General features: G+C 41.5%; 1 protein-coding gene across 1 annotated transcript; it reads right to left on the bottom strand.

Moving 5' to 3' along the window:
* Positions 1-20,662: 20,662 nt before the first annotated feature.
* ACRALDRAFT_1062815 (uncharacterized protein) lies at positions 20,663-23,354 on the bottom strand. The gene is made up of 3 exons (XM_071016675.1): positions 22,514-23,354; positions 22,314-22,441; positions 20,663-22,256 (listed from the first exon to the last, which is right to left on the bottom strand). Exons 1-3 carry the CDS (start codon positions 22,849-22,851, stop codon positions 20,896-20,898), a joined length of 1,827 nt encoding a protein of 608 aa, XP_070876210.1. The 5' UTR covers positions 22,852-23,354; the 3' UTR covers positions 20,663-20,895.
* Between the last annotated feature and the right edge of the window lie 358 nt (positions 23,355-23,712).

Genomic DNA, 23,712 nt, shown 5'->3' with positions numbered 1-23,712 from the left:
GACTCTATTCGGAGGCTTATAGAGAAGTCTCTTAGGATAGACCGGGACCTATAAGGCGCCGTGGAGAAGATTAGGTCCCGAAATAAAAGAAAGAGGACCGCCGTTACTAACTATAAAGTCCGTGGTAATATTAAAGCTATAGATAATAATAATAAATTCGGTGGCGGCGGCGGTAATAGCGATAATAATAACAAAGTGTTCGAGGAGGCGTGACTATATACGGCTAAAAGAGCCGCCGTCACCGATAATAGTAACGAAGTCGGTGGTAGCGGTAAAGTCACCGATAATAATAATAAAGTCGGTAGCGGCGGTAAAGTAACTGATAATAATAATAAAGACGGCGGCGGCGGCGCTAGTAACGGAATAGAGCTATGCCGGTTAAACGCCCCGGCGGCCGCCCTCTTAGCCGCCGTATATTCTTTATAGTAGTCCGCTCTATTAGACTTAGATACCACCTCCTATGTTTTTTATAGTAAAAGCTGATTTACGGATTATAGACCGGCCCGCCCTAGTAATATTATAATCGCTAGCAGTATAACGGTGCGGATTAAAGAATATAAAGACGTTATTATTATAATGAAAGGAATAGCCGGCCCGATAAAGTTCCGGTTGAAAGACGTAGCCTACTACGAAGATTTTATCTATAACTTAGTCTCTAATAAGAAGATACGTTAGAATAGTTACTAGTAGGATCAGGAGCCGCTAAACGATTATATACGCCGCCGTGATCGATTAATCCTTTAAAGGCCAAGTGTCTACTGCGATTAAACCGTTATAGAGCTCTTTCTAGTCACTAACGCCCCCGCTACTACTACTCTTCCAGTCCCGAATCTACTAATCCAGAAACCGATTGAGAGGGCAGCCAGCTAAGCCGACGGTAACCTATAGTATCTCCGTTTAGAGCACGCTGGCCCTAATATAATAAAGTAACTAAAATAGGAGTTATAGGGCGTTAAACTAAAAGGACTAGGAATAGTAGAGTGTAGCGCCTACGCCTAATCGAAGATAAACTATTAGATTAGCCGGCGGACCCGTATAGCTCTAAGCTATGCCGGCGAGAGGTAGGCGCCCGACTTTATAGAGTTCTAACTAATAGCCGAGGGTTACGGACGGATTATATTCTTTATAGATCGATATAGCGGATTTATAGCCTGTTACGTTATAACGTTAAAGAGGGCCTCCGATATCTATATAGTTACAGTAAGTAAGCAAAAGTGGCGATTAGGCGACCCATATTCAAATGTCATCACGAGAACCTCATTTTAACCCTTCGAATACAAATACAAATAACTTTATAAATACTACTTCTAAAATTTCGGAAAAATCAGATTTATAGAGGGGAGTGACCGTATAAAAGGAATATCTAGTTATATCTTTTTAATACTTTGTGTACCACCCCCTAGCCGCGATATAAGCCTTAACCCTTCGCGGCATCGACTTAATTAGAGCCTGTAGAAGCTCCTCTTTAAAATCGTTCCACACCTCCTCCGCGGCCCGGCAGAGTAATTCGTACGACGTTATCGTAAAGCCTATCCGTGCTAGACTAGGATTCCGTAAATAGATCCTCTCTTTTAGTATTTTCCACAGGTTTTCGATAGGATTAAGATCAGGCGAATACGGCGGCCAATCCAGGATAGTAACCTCATTCTCTAGACCCCACGGCAGTAACTAATTTTAAACGAGGCGCGCCTTATATACGGCAGCGTTATCTTAAACGAATACGCTGCCCGGTTCGTATATCGTAGGAAGCGCTTCTTTAAGCGTGCGCTTAATAACGGCTACCGTAACGCCTCTACGCGGTGCAGAGGGGTCCCCGTGAGGGGCGATTAATTCGGTGCGTTTATTATACGAAAAGCCGGCCCAGAACATCTGCGAATAGCGCGTAGGCTTATCACGAGGCTAAATAATATCCTATTAAAGTCGCTTTCCCTATAAATTTATTAGTAAAGGTATAAACTCTTAATAAAGTTGACTTATAGGACGGCAGAAAACCTATTTCTGCCTCTGCCCTTCTCCGCGCGCGACTATGGTTTTATCCGAAAAGATAACCCGTTTCCACTAGTCTAGGGGTTTAGAGGCGTGGCGTAGGCACTACTCTAAACGTATTTACGCGTGCCTTAGGGTCAGGGTCGGCCGGCGTAGCGCGCGGGAGTACTAGAAGCCCTATAAACGAAGGTATCGTATAATGGTGTGTTTTAAGCAAGCAAGGCCTAGCTTAATCTTTAATTTAGTAGGTAATATAAAAGGGTCAAGTCCGATAGTATGTAGGATACGTCTTTTTTCGTACGTATTAAGGGCCTACGGGCGGCCAGACCGAGGTTTTAATCGGGCTGATATTTATAATTCGTAGCGGCGCGCGATACCAGATACCGACCCTGGAGATATATTGAATTTGATCCCTACCTCCCTTTGACTAAGCCCACTAAAATAGGCGTGCGCAATCAGGGTCCGTTCATGAGGCGAATGCTTAACGCGCGGCGTAATTGGGGGTATTTTCTGATTTTTGACGAATTTTTGAAGTTGAAGGGTTGGTGGTGTTGAAGGAGGAAAACGCGCCGTGACGCGTTGGTGGGGTATTTCTAATCGCCACTTTGGCTTACCCACTGTATAAACCAATATATCTAATAGGTTTAGAGTTAATTTAACCGGTAGGTACGGGTCTTTAAGTATAATAACGAACTAATATAATCGCTTAAAATACAGGGCTTAGCTAAGGGTTTTAGTATCTAATTAGAGTCCCTTTTAGCAGAGACCCCCACTTAGAATGGTGGTGCTAAAAGACCCAGGGCCGTTATTATACTAAAGATATAAGCTATACGAATCCACTCCCGATTACCTAACTTCTTATAGGTTAAGGTTGTTCTATCTACCGCTTACGTATAATACAGAACGCTAAAATAACGCCTTGGCTAGAAGACCCTGTTCGAGGTCCTTAATTAACGTAAGCCGTAGCTAGGCCACCTTTAGGCCTTTAGTTACAAAGCTTTTCCTATAACCATAGCAGCTCTAATAAGGTCTAGAAAGCTTTAAAATCGATTAGCGCCGCGGGCCTATATCAGCTACCTTGTAGGATACAATTTAACTAATATTTACCGTATTTAGGTTCCTGGCCTTAGAAGGAACAGGATCGTTCGTACACGTAACGTTATCTTAAATAAACAGAAGTATTTTAACGGTAGTCTCGAAGCTCTAAAGGACGATTTACGTTAATTAACAGAAAAAGAGCTAGTAGATATTATTAATCAGATCCGCCTACTAGATGGATATCTAATTAATTAAGGCAAGCCGTAAGCTAAGGCAGCTCTATCACCCGATATATATATATATATAATAGCATACTTCGAGTCTATTCTCTAGTTAGGCAGCGAGGTTAACGAACCTCTCCTAAGGACTACGCCTGCCGGCCTTAAGGCTCCGGGGGTAGAACCGTTTATAGAGCCCGAGAGGCCGGAATAGTAGCAGGAGCTTATAAAGCCTATAAGGCCGGAGCTAGAAACAGACTCTTCTATGGCCGCGATTAATCACTAACGCCTAGATAATAGTCACCTTCTAACTCTACTAAAAACCCCTCCTTAGGCAGGGCTTACCGCGGCTGCTTTCACAGGCTATATGCCTATAAAGCAGGGGGGAGCCAAATTTCGAAGCTATAGCAGTAATCGAGTCTGGATATCTACATTTACCGTAGGAAGATATACCCTTTTAGTCCGTAATTTGAATAGTAAGCCACTAATACAGGTAAAAATCAAAAAGGCACTTAAAAGACCCCGTAAGATACACCGTAAGTAACTACCGGCCCCTCCGAGAAATCAATAAGACCTTAAAAGCCACCTATATAAGATCCTATTCCGATAAGCCTAACGGGATCACCTAAAAAGTTATAAAACGATAGGCTCGTGGATCATAGTACCGAAGGACAGGGCGATAGGGTATTAGGTGCTTAGCTATATACAGGTAATAACCTATAAGTTTAATAAGCATGGCTTTCTATAGAAGTGCAAGGCTGGACTAATGGTCTACGGAGATTAATAGTATTAAGACTCGTTAGAAGATATATATATATAGCCACTGTCGCCGGTTATTCCTTTAGATCGTTAATAGCGATCGCCGCCCGCTTCGATCTATCCTTAATATAATACGACGTCGTTAACGCGTTTATACACACTCCCCTGCCCCACAATATATATATAGGGTTCCCGCCCAGGACCGCGGTACCGGGTTAATTATTATTACTAAAGAAGGCATTATACGGGCTACGGGAGTCTTTATTATTATAGTAAAAAATATTATAGAAGTGCTAAAAAAGGACGGGTTTACGATAGTGCCGTAAAAGCCCTCCTGCTTTATACGCTATAGGCTAATCTTATTTTTCTATATAGACAATATCGTGATCGGCTTTAAGGAAGACTTTAAGGAAGAGATAGAATAGGCTATCGCGAGCCTCCGAAAGCACTACGCCCTATAAGGCGGGTAGCCACTATAATAGCTCCTTAGGAGTAAGGTTATTCGGGACCGTCCCTCGAGGAAGATATAGTTATTCTAACGCGATTATATCGTAAAGGTAGGATATCTGTTATTAACGGCATGTAACTATAAGCTTATAAGCCCTATAAAGCCGGCAGAGCTGCCACCGTATGCAGGGAGATCCACCACCGTTAAAAGCTACTAACGTAAAATAGGATCCGTTCTATACGCCGTAGTAATTATACGCCCTGATACCGCCTTTATAGTATCTCGACTCTATAGATTTAATATAAACCCGAGCTATTAGTATTATAAAGCAGCCGACCATTTAATCCGATATCTGCTAGCCATATAAATATATGGCTTAGAATTAGGTGGAGGCGACTCTATTAAGGTGTTCACCGACGCGTCCTTTACGGATAACTTAATTAATCGAAAACGCAGTTAGATATTTATACTACGCCTATTTAGTAGTATAATAGCCTAGCGAGCTAATAAGTAAGTAACGGTTATAACGTTAATAACAGAGGCAGAGCTACTCTCGCTTATATAAGGTGCGATGGAAGGGATTTTTATAAAGAGGTTATTAGAGGCGATAGGTATGATATTCGACGATCCACGACTAAAGATACAATACATAATAGCTAAACGATACGCCTACTAACGGCGGAGATAGCTTAATTAACTACACGATTACGGTATATAGATATATATAATTACTGGTTATAAGAGGCGTAGTAGTGTGGAAGGATTAAAGTCAGCTACGTTATAAGCGCTAATATAATCGCTAATAGGTTAACGAAGGTGCTATCTAGAGAAAAGTTTATAAGCTTCAGGAAACAGGTAAGAGTAATGGATATACAGGGACGTCTCTCTATAAATAAGCTAGAGGAGATCTTACCGGAGTATTTAGAAGAGCTAGAAGAGAAATTTACTAGACGCTACGTGGACGTTATAAAAGGGGATATATCGATAAAAGAAGCCTATAAATAACGTTAACTAAGTAACTACCGAATAGTTATTTAGTTAGGGGGGTGTGTCGCATAGGATGGCCTAAGGCAGGTTCGGCACGGGTTATTCCAGGCCCGAAAGTGGATTAGACCTGCCGCAGGAATAAGGGGAGGATTTTAACACTACGATCAGAGATTTCCACAGAGTTAATTAAATCAACAGATCGACCGCTTATTATACGCAATTAAGTTATACACTGTTTACAACAATTACTGCGCTATAACATAACATAACTATAAATATAACGTAACTAAGCTGCACTTATTATATAAGAGTCAGCTTACGGGGGGTATTAATATTATCCTTATAGTAAGTAATAATTATAATAATAATAAGTATAATATCTAAGTTATAATAAACAGTATATGGTTATAGCTATATAACTAGACGTCTACTTTATAACCAGCTTAACCTATACTATAATACTATATGTATTATACGTGTATCTATACTTGGCTTATAATATATATTACATAAATACACTAGGTATCGTAAATACGATATCTTCGTTATTACTTAAGGTACTAATGTGGCGTGATAACCGTCGCGTAGGCTGTTAACGTAACAGTCGCCACCCAATCTTCCAGGGTCTTTTGCTAGCCCCGGATCCAGGAAGAAATGCCAGAAGTCAGCTCTTTACACACACACAATATCAATATTATTATACGCAGCTTTAAACTCGCGCAACAAGCAGTCATCCTACGGATCTACGAATTTAATAGCTATTTGCTTGATTTTCCTGTCTTCCGCGCGTACAGCCTACTACTCCTAGCCCAATTCATTAAAAGGAGATATTCCAGACATAGTTAGATATCCCGCCGTTAAATTAATAGGCGGCTAGAATATATTCTAGCTTACGCCGTAGCGTGATTAAAAGCCTTAGTCGCATAGTTACCTTACGATACACAGTGATCAAGTTTAGGATAGATTTAAATACGATTATCGATTCAGAAATATATTATTTTACTAGTAAATTTAACTTATTTAAGAATCTTAAGTCTCACTCAGACTCACTTAAACCTTAACACGATAAAAATTCTATTATAATAGATACTGGTACGGAATATCTACAGCGAAGATCGTGGCGTATACAGACTACTATACGGGCTCGCGTAACTTTCGCAATTAGACTTAAGATGCTTGCAAATAGTAGGCAGGCCGTTTATAAATAGTGGTACTTCTAAGGCGTCGCCACAGCTCCTAATCTTCGTAGGTCGCGTAGATAGTCGTATTAGAGGTTATAGTAGTTATACTTATAGCTATAAGCAGCTTACCATAAATAGCTTTAATAGATTATACAGCAAATAAGACTATAGATTCTTATAAACAGCATATAACTCAATTATATAACATTAGGCAATCGATCTATTAATTTAACTAACTCTAGGGAAATCTCTAATAAAAATACTAAAGTCCTGCCCTTATTCCTGCAGCAGGTCCACTCCTATTTTCGGGCCCGGAATAAGTCGTTCCGAACCTGTTTCGGGCCAGCCTATATAACAGAACTCCCCTTAAGTATTATATAACGAGATAATCGCAGACCTATAGGCATATAGTCGGACCGATAGCCGCGCACGGACCACCGATCCGAACCCATCTCTGCGCGTACGTTAAGGGATCAGTTTAATCCCTTAAGTTAAAGTCTTGGTTTAGAGTCAGCGCTTAGTTAACGAATATACTGCGATTACCCTACGATACTAAGCTATTAAGCCTTTTCTATAATATCTTTTCCTTAACTAAAGTCTACGGACTTTCCTTTTATTATAATTTATTAACTTCCACACCTTTAAGGTAGTTAGGCCGAAGATACCACCGAGAAGGACTTAAGGAATAAGCGTCCCCCCGGGGGGACCTAATAAGGCGGACGCCGAGTAGGCGCCCGTTATACCGAAACTAATAATAACGGTGCCTAAGCAGGGACCGGATAAAAATAAGGGGTTAACGGATACACCGGTTACGCTCGGTCCTAAAGATAGTGGTTTATAGGCCGATCAGCGATCCGTCGCCGGCCCCTTAACGTCCACGTAAAAGGTATTAATTACGATATTTTCGTAGTATCTTTAGTAATAAAGCGAAATTAATCGAGTAATTATAAAGAAGCTCGCTAAACGACTAGCGCCCCGCCGCGATTACGAAAAACCGCTAGTATATAATTATAAGCTAATTAAAGAGTTATCTATGGTTATAGAAATCGACGATTAGTTAGTAGCGATTAAGGCTAGGAATTAATTTGGACCTAGTGCCCTAGTGCTATAATAGATCGAATAGGCTTTAACGAAGCTTGAATATGCCTTCTAGACGTCCTAGAGGTACTATACTAGGAAGATCGCTAACCCGAATTAGAACGACTTTACGGCGTTTATTCGGCGAGAGTATCTATCCCGGGATATATAACGGTGCTATTACCGTAAGGAACTTTATAAGCTACGAATAACCGGCGATATAACGCCGATAAAGCTATTTAAACGGTAGGATAACCTATATAGGCTATTAGGCTAGGAAATAAGCGAAAATAAAAAGCGTGCCTATAACTATATTAGTCGGCTACCTCTACGTATTAAGGATAAGATATAAGAGCGGAAGACTAAGTTAGATAAGGCCGTGACGCTAGCTTAAGAGGTATAGCTATTCTAGGATACGAGCCCTATTAAGAAGGCGAGCAGTAAGCGATTAGATACCGGCTATAAAAGGACCTTATCGAACTTCTAATATTCGGATAGTCGCTTAAGCCGGGTAAGCACTCCGGCGACTAGTCGGCATACGCCCGCCGAACTAGGTAAGACGGACTCGAAGGGGGCGCCCTTAACGGGTTAAAAGGTATCGGGCTCGGGTCTAGAGCCTATATAAGCGTAGCCTAGTATGCGTGCCTTTATAGGCGAGTGCTATAACTATAGTAAAAAGGGCCACCGTTCTAAGGACTATTATAGTAATAAGGGACAGCGGATAACGGCTAATAATAGGGCGGCGAAGAGTCGCGCCCGCGTTAGTAATATATATACTGTATATAACGACCTCGATAACGATATTCGGGTTAAAGAACTCTATTTATCGGGAAACGAGTCGGCGTAGGTAATAAGGGGGCCGGACCTACGCCTAACAACCGGCCGGCGATTATAGTTAGCGAGGTAACGAGATCTATAGCGATAATAATCCGTTATAGAAAGAAGATTAAGTTTAGCGTGGATTTAGATACCTATACGTAGGTAGATATTATTAGCCCGGCGTTAGTGGAACGCCTAGGGTTAAAACCGCTCTTAGAGGTTAAGACTCCGGAGATTAAAGGCTTTAACGGTAGCCCGGCGAGGGTTCGCGGAGCATACGGCTTAGCTTTCTATTTACTAGACGTAGAGGGACGGCCCCGCCTATTAAAAAGGGTCTTCCTATATACGGATCGACCTAAGGGTACCGGATAATTATTGCTTTCGAATAATAATATAAGTTAGGAAGGTATTATAATTAACACGGCTCGCCGAACGTTCGTTTACGGGCCGATCTTAATCGTAGACCCCGAGCTATAGGCTCGAGAGGTTATCGAAAAGCGCGCAAAGGCGTATATTATATATATCGCTGCCGCTACTACTATTATACCGGGGACGCCGGATATAACTATTCCGTTTATAGATAACGATAAGGCGATATACGGACTAGTCGTTAAGCTGCCGCCGGAAATCGCTAACTACCAGGACGTGTTTTCGGAGCAGGCCACGAAGGAGCCGCCCTTACTAAGAGACGCCGAATACACGATTAACTTATAAGATAAGAAGGAACCGCTATTCGGGCCGTTATATCCCTTATCTCGAGCCTAGCTAGAGGAGCTAAAGAAGTATATCGCCGAAGGGATAATAAGCGGTCGTATTAAACGGTTAATAAGCCCTATAGGCTTACTAGTGCTATTCGTGCCTAAGAAGAACGGTAGCTTACGACTCTACGTTAATTATTAAGGGTTAAACGCTATAACGATTAAAAATAGGTACCCTTTACCCCTAGTCGGCGAGCTATTAGATAGGCTTACTAGGGCAAAGTACTTTTCTAAGGTGGATATCCGAGATACCTATTATAGGATCCGGATTAAAAAGGAGGACCGCTAGAAAACGGCGTTTAGAACGCGATACGGCCACTATGAGTATACGGTTATACTATTCGGGCTAACGAATACCCTAGCTACCTTCTAGGCGTATATTTACTAAGCACTCACCGGTCTATTAGATATATATTATATCGCTTATCTAGACGATATCCTTATATATTCTATATCAAGGGAATAGTATACTAAGGACTTAAAGAAGGTCTTAGATCGGCTTTATAGGGCCTAGCTATACACGAAGCTATCGAAGTACGAATTTTACCGTGACCGGGTAAACTTCTTAGGGTTTATAATAACCCGCGAAGGTATTACGATAGACCCGGAATATATATAAGCGGTCGCCGAATAGCCGGCGCCTAAGTCGTTCCGGGATATCTAAGTCTTCCTCGGTTTTACTAACTTCTATAAAAGGTTTATTAAGGGGTTCTCCCGGGTTATAACGCCGCTAACTACGCTACTAAAAGGCAGTTAAGCGGGTAAGAAGAAGGGACCTTTTAAGTTCCCGGATAACGCTAAGCGGGTATTCGAGCTACTAAAAGCCGCCTTCGGGTCGGCGACTATTCTATAGCACTAGAACCCAGTGCTAGATATAAGGGTTAAGACAGACGCCTCGAATAAGGCTATTTCCGGGATCCTAAGTCAGAAGTATAAGACTAGATATCGACCGGTCGCCTACTTCTCGCGGAAGCTATCCGAGATAAAGTAATAATAGGGTATAGGGTAGCAGAAGCTATTAGCTATAGTAAAAAGCCTCGAGTATTAGCGTTATTACCTTAAAGGTATAGGGTAGGTATTTACTATACTAACGGACTATTAGGCGCTTAAGGGCGTATTAAACGCGCCGGCGCGGGACCTTCGCGGAAGGCTTACTAGGTGGGTATACCGATTATCGTTATTTAACTTTAAGGTCTAACACCGTCTAGGTAAAACTAACCCGGTAAACGGCCTATTAAGACAGCTAGATTATATAGTGGATAAAACGCTATACGATAATATACTTCCTACCTTATCGTAAAGGTTACGACTAGTTAGCGACCTCCCGATAAGTATTCGCTAACGGATCGCGAGTATCCACCTTACCCTAATAAGTAACGCGGTAAAGATCGTATACGTTTAAGCTACTCGGGTAACGCTACCCGAATATAGGCCTAGTAAACGCAAATAGGCATAGACTCTATAGGAGGGGGCCCTGCCTAGCTTAAGAGAATACGAGGACGGAAAAGGGCTACGACCCCTATATCCTATTAACGGCACCCGGCGTGTTATCGTTACTACTATTACCCGCTCCCGAATATAAGACGTAGGGTATAAGGCGACTACCTAATAAAGGGTCGCCGATAAGATATCGCCGATGCCCGAGGCTAATAAGGCTAGGGTTACTATAATACCGGATTAGTATATCCGATATTCTATAGCCAGAGAGCTAGCTAGGAATAAAACGGTAAGTCGGCGTACTATTAATAAGGAAGTAGAAGATCTGGTTAGAGGGCTATAGGCCACTAACCCGGATTATATATCCTTAATTAAGAATATTCGCCGAGGGAGCGGAAAGAGAGCGGGGTACTCTCTCGGAGATAAGGATATACTATTATTTAAGGGACGGTTAGTACTGCCTATATAGGGCGCCCTAAGGGCGGAGGTCCTATAATAGCACTATAATAACCCCTAAGCCGGATATATAGGAGCGAATAAGACGCTTAAGCTAATTTTAAGAAAGTTCTATTAGGTGGACTTAGCGGCGGACGTTCGCGATTACATCGCCGTATATTCGGCGTGTTAAGGGGCATAGGTGCTATAATATAAGCCGTACGGTTAGCTATAGACACTACCGTTACCTATATACCCGTTCTAAGAGATTAGTATAGATTTTATTATAGGTCTACCGCCTATAAAAGGGGCCGACGGGTAAACGTATAACGCTATTTTAGTAATCGTCGACCGGTATATAAAGTATACCCTGTTTATTCCTACGCGGAAGGACCTAATAGCACCCTAGCTAGTAGCGCTGCTATATAAGGAAATTAAGTGCCGATTCGGTAGCCCGGAGGCTATAATAATAGACCGGGATAAGCTTTTTACTAGTTAGTTTTAGATAGAGTTCTGCTATAAGCGGGCAAACGCTTAGCGACTATCCACTATATACTACCCGTAAACGGATAGTTAAACGGAACGAATATATTAGTTCCTAATTAAGTACCTACGAATAATCGCCGGCGATACGACGATATAGTGGCCTATTTAGCTATTAGAAGCAGGGTTCGCTTATAATAATAGCGAGTATTCCTTACTTAGTATTTCGCTATATAAAGCGTTATACGGGTACTATCTATATATAGTAGAATATATTCGACCTAGGGACGATACCCGGGTATAAGGCGTTCGTGAATATATTAAGAAGTTAGCGGAAGTTCGGCGAAGGGTCCGCGGATACTAGGCGCGTGCCACGGAGCACTAGGCTCGGCACTATAATAAACACTACTAGCTATAGTAATATAAGGTAGGCGACGTTATTAGACTATCTATAAAGAACTTCCGATTCCGGTAAGGGTTAAAACTAGTACCGCGATATATTCGGGTATAGGTAACTAAAAGGATCGGCGAGTAGGCGTATAGAGTACGCCTTCCTTCGTAGTATATAAGGATACATAATATATTCCCGGTATCCTTATTAGAACCCTAGAAAGACCGAGTAGCCGTAGAGCTATCGGCGAAGGATCTCCCGCTCCTAGAAGAGGAGTAAGACGAATAGGAGGTAAAAGATATCGTTAGTTATAAAGAAGAATAAGGGAAACCGTTCTACCTCGTAAAGTAAGCGGGTTAGCCGGTAGAGTATAATACCTAGGAACCAGAGGACTACCTAGAGAACGCTCTAGGGATCCGGAAAAGGTACTAAAAGTATAAAAAATATATATATAAAAAGTAGGGCGACTACGAGACGGTATAAGGCGCCGAAGGGTTATCGGATATAAAAAATAAAAACTCGATTAAAGGCTATAATAACCTTTGCCTATAGTGACTTAATAAACGGGGTTAATACCCCGACTAGCCCTAAAATCCTAAGCTATTAGTATAAAGTTTAACGCTATTATAGGCGATTAGTGCCGGTAAAGGCTTAGCGGACAAAGGCGGAATTAATTATTAAACTCATAAAAGTCAGTCTCTACGCCTAAGGTGGCGCCGGATAAACGGCGATAAGGGTTAGGATAAAAGGGTCCGGGGACCACTTCCTCCTTATCGTTATTATTAACGGCGGGCGAGGAGGCGCGCCGGTAAGGAGGATAAGGAGATTCAGGCGCCGGCTTGACGGCAGGAAGCTGGCTAACGGAGGGACCAGCCCGAGGTGCATAACTACGGCGAGGAGTCGCCGTGCGGCCGGTAAAATACCGGCTAAGGAGGGGGCGGCGAGGCTCGTTAATAGCCGCTAACAGGGCGGCGAGACTAGGTAGCGCTAGGAAGGCCTTAATACCCTCCTAATTATCCTTATCAGGTTACGGGCGGCGATATATAATACGCAGGTTAGCGAGATAATACCGGAAAGAAGTAACGTCCTATATATTATCCTCGCGGGGGGGGCGGATTTAGTCTAAGAGGACCGTAGTATCGTTATCGGTAACACGACTAAGTTAGTGTATAGGCTAAAGCGTTATAACTAAATAAAGGGAGGTAACCTTATCGAAAAGAAGCTACTGATTCTGCTAATTATTAGTGTATAGTCGCCGACTAATCGAAGATAAACTCACGGCCTTAATAGGAAGCTTATAATCGCCCTATAGGATAACCGCTCGGAACTATTTATAGGTATTAAAGATACGTGTATAGGCACGCTAACGCTAAATCGGCGTTAAATCGTTATTTTTATCGAGTATACGCTTACTATAATTCTAAAGCAGCTAAGCCGCGCCTATTAAAAACTCCGGGATATAATAATTTTTTTTTTAGTATAAAAATAAGGAACGCCGAAAGATCGTCGAATATACGGCAGTGTATTATTATTAGTTATAAGCGCAGGTAATATAATAGCTAGCGCCTACTCGGTTAGTTAACTTATTAAGGCATTTAACCTCGATATAATTACCTAAACGAGTAATATAACGCTAATAAGGCGCCTTATCGGCGATAATCCTAAACCAGCCCTAAGCCTAGTTAAAGGGGCGTTCGCTTATAGCGATAACTACCTATAAAACGATATCCGATATAATAGCGGCGAACGGATAACGGATAAATAATAATAATGGATAGGATAGTAAATAAAGAATTATCGCCGTATAATCAGTAATATAATAATAATTAAAGATAATTATAGAGGAAGGTTAGAATTACTATAAAGCGAACTACGTAACGGAACTATATACTCGTCGCCGAACGGTTACCTAAGGCTAGGCATAATATCCGCGAAAGGTTAGATAACTATAGGTAATAATAATAAGTATCACGGAGTTTCTATAGCAATATTCGGATAAATCACGAGGTATACGGCCGGCGATAGAACGCCGGCGAATAAGTAAATAAAGGAGCGGCCACTCTTTTTTCCTACGGGTTTTTAATAAGGGCTCGTATAGAACCAGATAGAGATAATTAATCGCGATAAACGCGTAATTAAAGGCATCACGATAATATAAGTCTACGGGACCAGACTTATTAAGGGGGGGGCAGTGTAACGAGATAATCGCAGACCCATCGGCATATAGTCGGACCGATAGCCGCGCACGGACCACCGATCCGAACCTATCTCTGCGTGTACGTTAAGGGATCAGTTTAATCCCTTAAGTTAAAGTCTTGGTTTAGAGTCAGCGCTTAGTTAACGAATATACTACGATCACCCTACGATACTAAGCTATCGAGCCTTTTCTGTGATATCTTTTCCTTAACTAAAGTCTACGGACTTTCCTTTCGTTATATATTGTCGGTTACCCTATTAGATTATCAGGACCTCCTAGGCACCGAAACGATGCGCCTCTAAGCACTAATTAAACACAGACAAAGCCGTTATAATATAGAATAGTATAGGAATTATAGACTTTAATAAATCTTTAATAATAGGAGTGGTTAAACTATCAAATATATATAATTAACATAATATATATAAGAAGAAGACCTTTACAAAAGGTTTATAGAGGTAAGTGCTACTCTGATTGGGGTAATATAGCTTAAATAAAGGGAATATAATAAGGTTCGAGTTCTTCCGACTATACTACTTGGTTATGCCGCCTATAGTTTAGACCTAGACCCTTTGTAATCTTTCCACCAATCTTCCTTATTAATCTATATCGCTTATCTATATCGTTAATCTACGCCGTTAATCTACGTCGTTAATCTACGTCGTTAATCTACGTCGTTAATCTACATCGTTAATTTATATTATTAATCTATATTTTTAATCTATGTGATTAATCTAGGTCGTTAATCTATATCGTTAATCTATGTTATTAATCTATATTATTAATCTACATCGTTAATCTATATATACAGGTAGCGCGGTCTGTTACGTTGTTATATAAAGTAAGAATAAGATAGCCACGGTCGCGTGGGTGTGAGTATAGACGTGGAAGACAAAGAGGAAGGCGAAGACGAAGATAACGGAGTTACTGCTACTGCTGCTACTAGCTTGATCGAACAAACAAGCTATCCGTTAATTAAGTCTAAGCGATCAAATTAATAAAAAAGACGTCGAAGTGGTTTACGACTGTGGTTACGAAGGGTCTACGTTTGAACTACAGTCGGAATAACCAAGTAGTACAGTCGGAATAACTCGAACCTATAATAAACATAGTAAAACTTAGGGTTACCCCGTCGCCTCTATCTGGGTGGCGTCTCCACATATACATAATATACAAGACGAATAAAAAGGCGTGGTGCTCTATAACAAAACGACTAGGTTAAGTATCTATCCCTAGCCTAGTTCACTTATAATATCATATAGCACTTAGCCATCCGGTAAACCCCTTCCGTTATGCTAATAGGCTTTAACCTACGCAGACTATATAGTATATAGATATATAAGTCGGTTACGGTTTATACCGCTATGGGTAAGTAAAGGGTAAAGCACCTTATATAACATTATAGGGCTATAAAGGTCCTTATTAGGAAAGCCTAAAGTATATAAATAGTACTATAATACCGGCTAGGCGGCTTAGCGCTTTAAGATTAGCGACTATACACTAATATCCTTAAAGAATATTAAGTAGCGTCGCTCTAATAAAAACCTATTAGATAAGTTCCTCGGCCCTTATAAGATTACCTCCGTAATAGGACGCTATAGGCTCGCCTATAAGCTATAGCTCCTAGAGTCGATAAAGATTTATAAAGACTTCCCGATCTTGCTCCTTAAACTATAAAGGTCTCGGCATAGTAGGTTATTTATACCCGCGGATATTAAGATCGAACTCTAGGAGCTTAATAAATACGAAGTAGGAGAAGTCCTAGCTTATCGTTATAATAGGAATAGGCACAAATACCTTATTAAGTAAGCCGGGTATAAATATAAATATAATACTCAAAAACTATAGAGATACCTCCCCGATACGCTTATCGGGGAGTATTATAATCTGAAGAGTGAAACTAGTTAATAGTACCATCGGTGCCCCGCAGGGACCTTTTTTACTTAGGTCTAGGGAAAGAAAAAAAGAAAAAGAAAATTAATTGAAAGGAAATACTAATAACCCCCCTACCCTTAACTCCCCCTAGCCCGAGCCTAATAACCACTATAAGGAATCTTTATTTACTTTTTATAGCCAGTTTTTTTTATAAAGACTGGCTAACTTCGAATTTTATTTAATTAACTAGTCTAGACGGGGGGTAATAATACCTAGGTAGCGCTCCGGTTTAATAAGAGTATCGCGCCGCTTCTCCTCTGCCTCCCCCCTTTCCTCCTAGTAATAACGCGTTATAGGCTTAAACTCCTTATTATTGCGGGTATACTTCTTATAGCCTTAAGGGCCCGATATAACTTAGTTTAGACCCAGAGGACCCAGCGCTTATATATATTAGTAGTAATATTTATAAGAATATTAGGCTAACTTCTAGATATCTGGTTATCTAGACTATTACCGCCCCGTATAGCCGCTATTAATATCTTCTAATACTCTTTAGCCGCCTACTCCGCCTATAATAAAAGCGGTATATCCAGTTAATAACCTTAGGAGCGGTTATAATAGAAGGGATTATAGCCATATGAATGTACTAACGTATAGTTACGGCTATTATTATTATAATAGTAATAGCACTTATTAGATACTTTATTACTACTATAAGGCCGTATACTAATAGGACCGGTAGCGCTATCGCCACGTAGCACTAGGGAACCTAGTATACGGGCGCACCGCCTATAAGGAGCACAAAGCTCTAGGCCTAACCTAATTAAAATAACGGGATATACAGGTATGTTAATATCGTTACCGTCGCTAAAGTCCGAGAGTCCATCACTAGACCCGTTTATAGATAAAGCGAACTTCGATAATAATAACCTATCGGAGTTAGCTTCCTTATAATTAAAATTAATGGCTTTATCGGTATTACCGCTTATAATAATATCCTCGCTAATAAAGTTAATAACGCCCTTTAGGTCACTAAGGGGCTTAAGAGTACCTTATAGCGAGTTATTACGTCCTAAAAGAACAGAGTTAGTCGACTCAGTAACTAGAGTAGCCGTAATAGCCGGCTTCTTAACGGTTCTACCCAATATACATTATTTAGCTAGAGTAGCTGCTATACCCGGCTACTCGATAGCCTGATCTTCCGAGGAGGAAAAAGATAATAAATCCGAGGCTGAATTCGTTAACGAGTCCGATAAAGAGTTGGACTACTACTATTACAATTATTACTATTATTACTTAAAAGTAGCCGCTATAGCCGCGGCCTTAGCCTTAGCCTAAGCCTTCTTAGCGGCCCGCTATACCTTTTTTCCAACAGTCTTAGTTATCTCCTTATTAATAATCTTAGGTGCTACCTTAGTAGACTTATTGCTAACCGCGTCGGACTTTTTACTAGCCTTACCGGACTTCTTAGAGGATATACCGGCTATACCAGACTTTGTATACTTATTAGCGAGGGCTAGGGGCGCTATTATATAATAATAGTCTGCCCTAACGCTATAAGTTAGCCCGAAGCTTACCTTAACGGAATATAATACTTATATAATCATAGTGGTAATAGTAAAGGAAGATAATAATCCACTACAAGGTTAGTTATGGTATAGACTCACCCGCGATCCCGTACACGACTAGAACAATACACGGAACCGCGTAAAGATAATATATACCTAGGTAAAGAGTTTATAAGATAAGTTAATACCCTTTATATAAACAGAGATAAATAACTTACTATTAAATAGTGATATTATAGTTATTATTATAGATAAGTAAATAAGAAAGGATATGGAAAAGCAAAAATAATAAGATAAGTTAGGTAAATAAAAAAGTCCTATATTAGAATAATCGTATTATCTAATATAGGCCCTTCTTATAGTATTCCTTTCCTTTTTACCTATAGGCTATTACCTATTACGGGATTCTACACGATACGGTTATGTAGCTAATAAAGGGCGCGTCTAGAGTACTATTATTGTATACGCGTCTACGAATAGGCTTTATTATTATTAATATTATAATAGATATCACGTCTTATTATTACCTGGGCTTAAACTAGATAAGTCGCGAAAGGATAATAAACAGGATAGAGCGAGTTCTTTTATTATTAGGACTATATTATAACGGGCCCTATCCGGGAAGTATTCTTTATATAGGCTTCTTAGGTCGCCTTAATAATAGTGGTAGTATAAAGGAGTGGATCAAAGAAGCCCTAGGGAATTAAAAAAATGTAAGATGTATTACGTTTATTACCTATAAATACTCCCGCCGCTAGCCTAATATCTACCTTTAGAGTTATGGTTTTATTCTGGCTAGAGCCTTTATAAGATAAGGCTTTAGCTAGGGCACTTAGGGTTTTAGTATAGTATAGCCGTAGTAAGCGAAGATAGATAAAGGAGACCCAGGGGAGTTATGCTTTATCCAAAGATAACTGGGTCTTATAGTTTATAAAGACTACGGTTATACTATACTAGACGGACGGGATTAATTAGAGGAAGCTTAGGTTAATAAGGGATTAGGCTAGTTCGGCTAGGAAGGTCGAGGAGGGAGTTAGTAGCCCTGATAGGTGGAGCTTCGGCCGGCCTGTCCGTCCCTAGGTTAGGATATATTCAGAGATAGGCCGGACTAATAACGGCCACCGGCTCCCGTGGACAGGAGCCTTAGAAGGAGGGGCGTGAATTAGGGATATTCCATTTAAGAGATAGAGAAGAGACTTTAGAGGCGTTAAGGAATACGCTAAGAGACTAGAACTCGTTATATAGTAGACTATAGGAATATACGATACCGAGTTATAGTTTGAGACTATTAAGCTGGCCTAAGACTTATTGTCTCTAACCCTTAGGCTTCCTAGGGCAGGTCCTAGGGAGGCCAGTCACTGGTCCTTAAGTAGGGCGTTTCCCGTTAAGCTCTAAGTGGAGGGGCTTAACCAATAATCTTATAATTACTCCCCCCTAGGGTTAGCTTCGTGACCTGTTATTATTATAGTCTTAATAACTCTCTTTACCCCTTATACAAAACCTATAATAGTTAGGGCTAGTTACTATATAGAGAACACGGCGGCTAGGTATATATACTAATACTATAATAGCGCCTAGAGGAGGAATATAGGAGAAATTAAAGACCACGCTATATACTGTTATCTTATACTATAGCTCTTCTTTTATATAGTTCAGAATAAAATAGTACAACTAAGTCTATAACATATTACTAGTATAATAATCAGCTACGCTGAGTCTAAGTTAAATAATATAGCCTTAAGTCGACTAGAAGCCTGTGGTATATAGGCCTTTATTCTTCCGGGGGTATATACTACGCACTATTACATAATACTATACTAGTACTGAACCTATATAGCTCCGAATTAATGCTAGCACTATACTAGCACTAAAGCTCGTATAGCGTCTAATTCTTAAGCCTTAAACAGACTAAGGCTTCTTTATAGCTATATAGATATAGAGCCTCGCCCTCTCCTTTAGAGAATATATCTTATTTATTTATTATTTACTATACCCTAAGGTTACGCTTCGCTTAAATCGTCTCGTGGGTCCTATAGTACTAGCTAGCTAGGGATATATACGGTTAGAATATATTGGGGCTAGAGCCTTAACTATATAAAACAATCCCTAGATAATTCTGGTTATCGTGCCTTAGACGCAGGTCCTTATAATTAGCTTACCTTAGGGTGTCTTTATAAAGGGATTACGGGCAATAAAGCGCCTTATATATTACTATCCAAGGGGAATATCATCGCTATTTAGATATAAAACACGTAAGGCGCATGAATAGATCTAGGCGTAGTTTACGGCTATCCTAATAGACCCCTATATAATAATCTAATTAGCTATAATATTCTTTTATTCGGTAGTAAGCCTTTATGGGGGTATAAAGCCTCCAGACGCGGTTTATTACTTTATACGACACCTAAAATTAAAGGAAGGCACTCCCTAGTCTCGGTCAGGCTATTATGGACTTTAACCCGCCAGAATATTATTAAACACGTTTTAAAGGTTTTATTCTACGTATTTTAGTATACTAAGTCCGAATATCTGATTTAAAAAAAGGACTTCTAATATTATAATAGGAAAAAGGCGGTTAGATTATAGTATTATATAGGTGGAAAGGCTTAGTAAAAGCTAATTAGGTAGGTAGAGTAAGCGGTTAATTAGGGCCCCGGGGAGAGGGGTAGGGGGGAGGGGGGAACTTATATAGACTACTAGACAGAGCGGCTATAAATAGTATCACTTACTTTATAATATCTTTTTATAATAATAGTATCTAGGTATAATTATTAAACAGAGCCTAAATAGCGTATATAAAGTTAGTAATAGATATATTAATTTAATTAAGTCTATAAAATAATCCAATCTACTAAAAAACTCTATTATATATACTAGGCTAAACTAGTAATAGAACGGTTATTCTATGTAAAGATTAGGAGAGGGTTATTTATAGGATTAAGGGCCGAATCTTCGAGTAGATTAGATCGTTATACAGGGTTAGTTGAATTAACAGATCTCCTATTAATTTATAGAATGCGTACCGGTTAATACTCTAATAGGGAGCGACGTCTTAGGTCTTACTAGGATCGCTAGGGAGTTAAAACAGAGACACATATATAGACAAGGGGAGCGAGAAAGGATAGAATACTACAGGCATAATCCAGACTAAGCGATAAGGCAGGTGAAAATTGCTTTAGGCCAGACAATGGGGAAGTGGCACCTGCCAACGCATACTAGCCTAGCCAGCCGCTGTACTTCATCGAATAATACCCCAGTTTGAAAATCTGCTACCTCCATCCGCATCATCTCGGGCACCAGGCCGTCGTCCAAATACATTCCAAAAACGTAACGTCTCGTCACCCGCCCCAGTGACGATAACGCGGCCATCAGGACTCATGGCTAAATAGAGAACTCGGTAGGTGTGACCAGTTAAGCTGACAACCTGGGTCATGGAGGGGTATTTCCAGACGATAATCTGATTCTGACTGTAGCCGTGCGTCGAGACGATCTCGTTCGAGTTTCTGGACCAGGCAATATTGCACACTTGGCTACCTGTGTCCACCTCATTGATGCCTGAGCCTCTGATCGTGTCGTGGAAGACTATTCTCCGATCTGCTGTCCCCCCGCCAGACGCTAAAAGACCGCGCTGGTGCGGGGACCACGCAATCGCCTTTACAGCTGCCGCATGGTCTGCGAATTTCCATTGCGGTATATTCGAGAGCTTGTCCCACACTATCAGCTTGTTGTCATTGCCGCCGCTTGCGAGCTGACCATCGTCGCAATTCCATCTTAAACCACAGACTTCCTGCTTGTGGCCAGACAACTTGCGGAACCATTGGTCTGGGGCCCTAACGTCGCGATGGTAGATAATACGATCCCTAGACCCAGACGTTAAAATGTGAGTATTCCAAGCTAGTGATCCTACTCTCGCGGTGTGGCCTGTCATTGTCCTCAAGCGCCGGGACTTTTCGGCGTCCCAAATCTGGACAAGGCCTTTCCCGGTACCGATAGCGATATGGGTTCCTTTCTGAATCCACGAGACACTTGTAATAACGTCATCCTCGAGTGTGCAAAGCTTGTTGACTCGGCTAGTTTGAGCGTTCCACAAATATACGCTAGATCCTAGGCCGACCCCAAGCACATTGGCACTACCCCAATCAACCAAGTTGAGGTAGAAGTCATCTGCAAGCTCGGGAGCATCGAGAACTTTGTACGGCACTTTGCTGACGGCCCTGGATTGTCGCCGTGGGCTGAGGAGCATTTGCTGGCTCCCAAATCGGACAGGAGAGAGGCTGTATATTTCGGCTCGGGTATCCAAGTTTGGACCATGGCGGTTCTGGGGCGTTCTGGAGGGCGTCAGGTGCCCGGCAGCAGTTCCATTGCGCGGCGACATAAAAGAGAAGAGGTTTTTATGTGGAGTCGACGGTGATATTGATGGTGCATAGGAAGGAGACTGTGTTGGTGGTGTTTGTGATCTCGTACTATCACCCGCAACCGAGTGGGACGTCGAAGGTAGGGTCTGGTCAGCACAAAAGCCAGGCGGGGTGGCTTGTGGTATTCTACCCTCAAAAAGCTCAGAACGCAGTAGGGTTGAGAAGGTGCGATTGGCCTCCTCAACTGAATTTACATGTCAGTTCGCGGTCCACAGCTTCTATCCAAAACAAGTTGTCATACTCTTCTGGAAATGTAGTTCACCATGCGGAATTCGCTTCTTGTGTCGGGAGGTGGTTGCAGGCGAGCCATCCTCGTGGAGCAGAGTGAAACTCGCTTGCAGATCCTGGCCCGACCGCCAAGGGATGAACCTGCCGAATTAAATCCGTCAGCTGCAGTGGAAGTGCGGCACCTGCGATCCTGAGTATATTTTTCACGCTTACCTGTCGCCGTTCATTCTTTGACGTTTGCGGTGTGGACTTGCACCACATGTGGTATCCCGCTGTGCCCTATCTCCCTCGCGAGGTAGTCCAGCATCACGTGCCTTCAAGCTGTCGCATGAAGTAGACTCCTTCAGTGGTCGATTATTTCGGATATCGCGAGCAGATGCGATGTCCAGGTCACACATTTCTTCCGATCGACCTTGGTCGGCCGGTGCTAGAGTCACAAGGTGGGTAAGCACAGCAGCTGGCGAGTTTCTGGTATCCTGCGTTCCGGTGCCCTTAGCCACAATGTCGGGGACGGGACCTATGGTAGTGATATCGATGGATGATATGCTCATGGTCCTCAACGGTTGTGAAATAATGATCTGTTAGTCTCAGTAAAGTCGTGCCAGGATTTGAGAGGTGTGGCTAATTAGCCAGGGAGAAGGTGAGTAGAAGATAAATGGAAAGAAACAGGGGGCAGTACCGAGGGAATGAGCAAGGAGGGGGGTGTACGGATTTGCGTATACTGAACTACGTCTCTGACTCAGTGTGGTATCTGTAGGCGCGTAAGCCCTGTCGATATTGCCGACAGGCGTCTGGAGGAGACAGGTTAGTCGACAGAACGGATCACCACTTTGTCCCCAAGGATATCCAGAGCTAAGTAGGACCTCAACGCATGGTCCTAGAGTATTCTGTGCGGGAGTCTTGCCCCAGAGAAAACGGGTGAACTGAGGGTAAAAGGCAGCGATGAATAAGATGAGGGAGAAGTATGTCAAGCAAGTGTGGACGTGAAGTGTCGCGTTCGAAATATTAGCAGCGTCTAACAGTCGAATACAGCTGGTTTTGCTGGACGTTGGGCTTGGCTGTCGATTGTGAAGAACGCGAATATAGTTTAGTCCCCGTTCGACAAACCCGCCTAGTTGGCGGGATTTCCGCCTTACTTTTATGAAAGATACATCTGCAGGCAAGACGCTAAAACGGCGCCGTCTCTTTCCCTGGATATACCCGTTATATCATAAACGAATTATGCCCTAGAGGAATATGGAACCGAATATAAAGTATAGTCTTATAGATAAAAACCATATACGTTTTACTATATCTTACTGCTATAGAATATTATAATAACTACCACTTATATTAATATACTAGGCCTAGGTTATATTAGTATATAGGAGATAATAGTATAGTAATATATCGGACCTTACTAAGCCGACACG

This window comes from Sodiomyces alcalophilus, assembly GCF_042370955.1.
Source record: "Sodiomyces alcalophilus JCM 7366 unplaced genomic scaffold ACRALscaffold_3, whole genome shotgun sequence".
Classification (NCBI taxonomy): Eukaryota; Fungi; Ascomycota; class Sordariomycetes; order Glomerellales; family Plectosphaerellaceae; genus Sodiomyces; species Sodiomyces alcalophilus.
The sequence above is the reverse complement of the archived record's forward strand: the minus strand, read 5'-3'. Positions and strand labels throughout refer to the sequence as shown.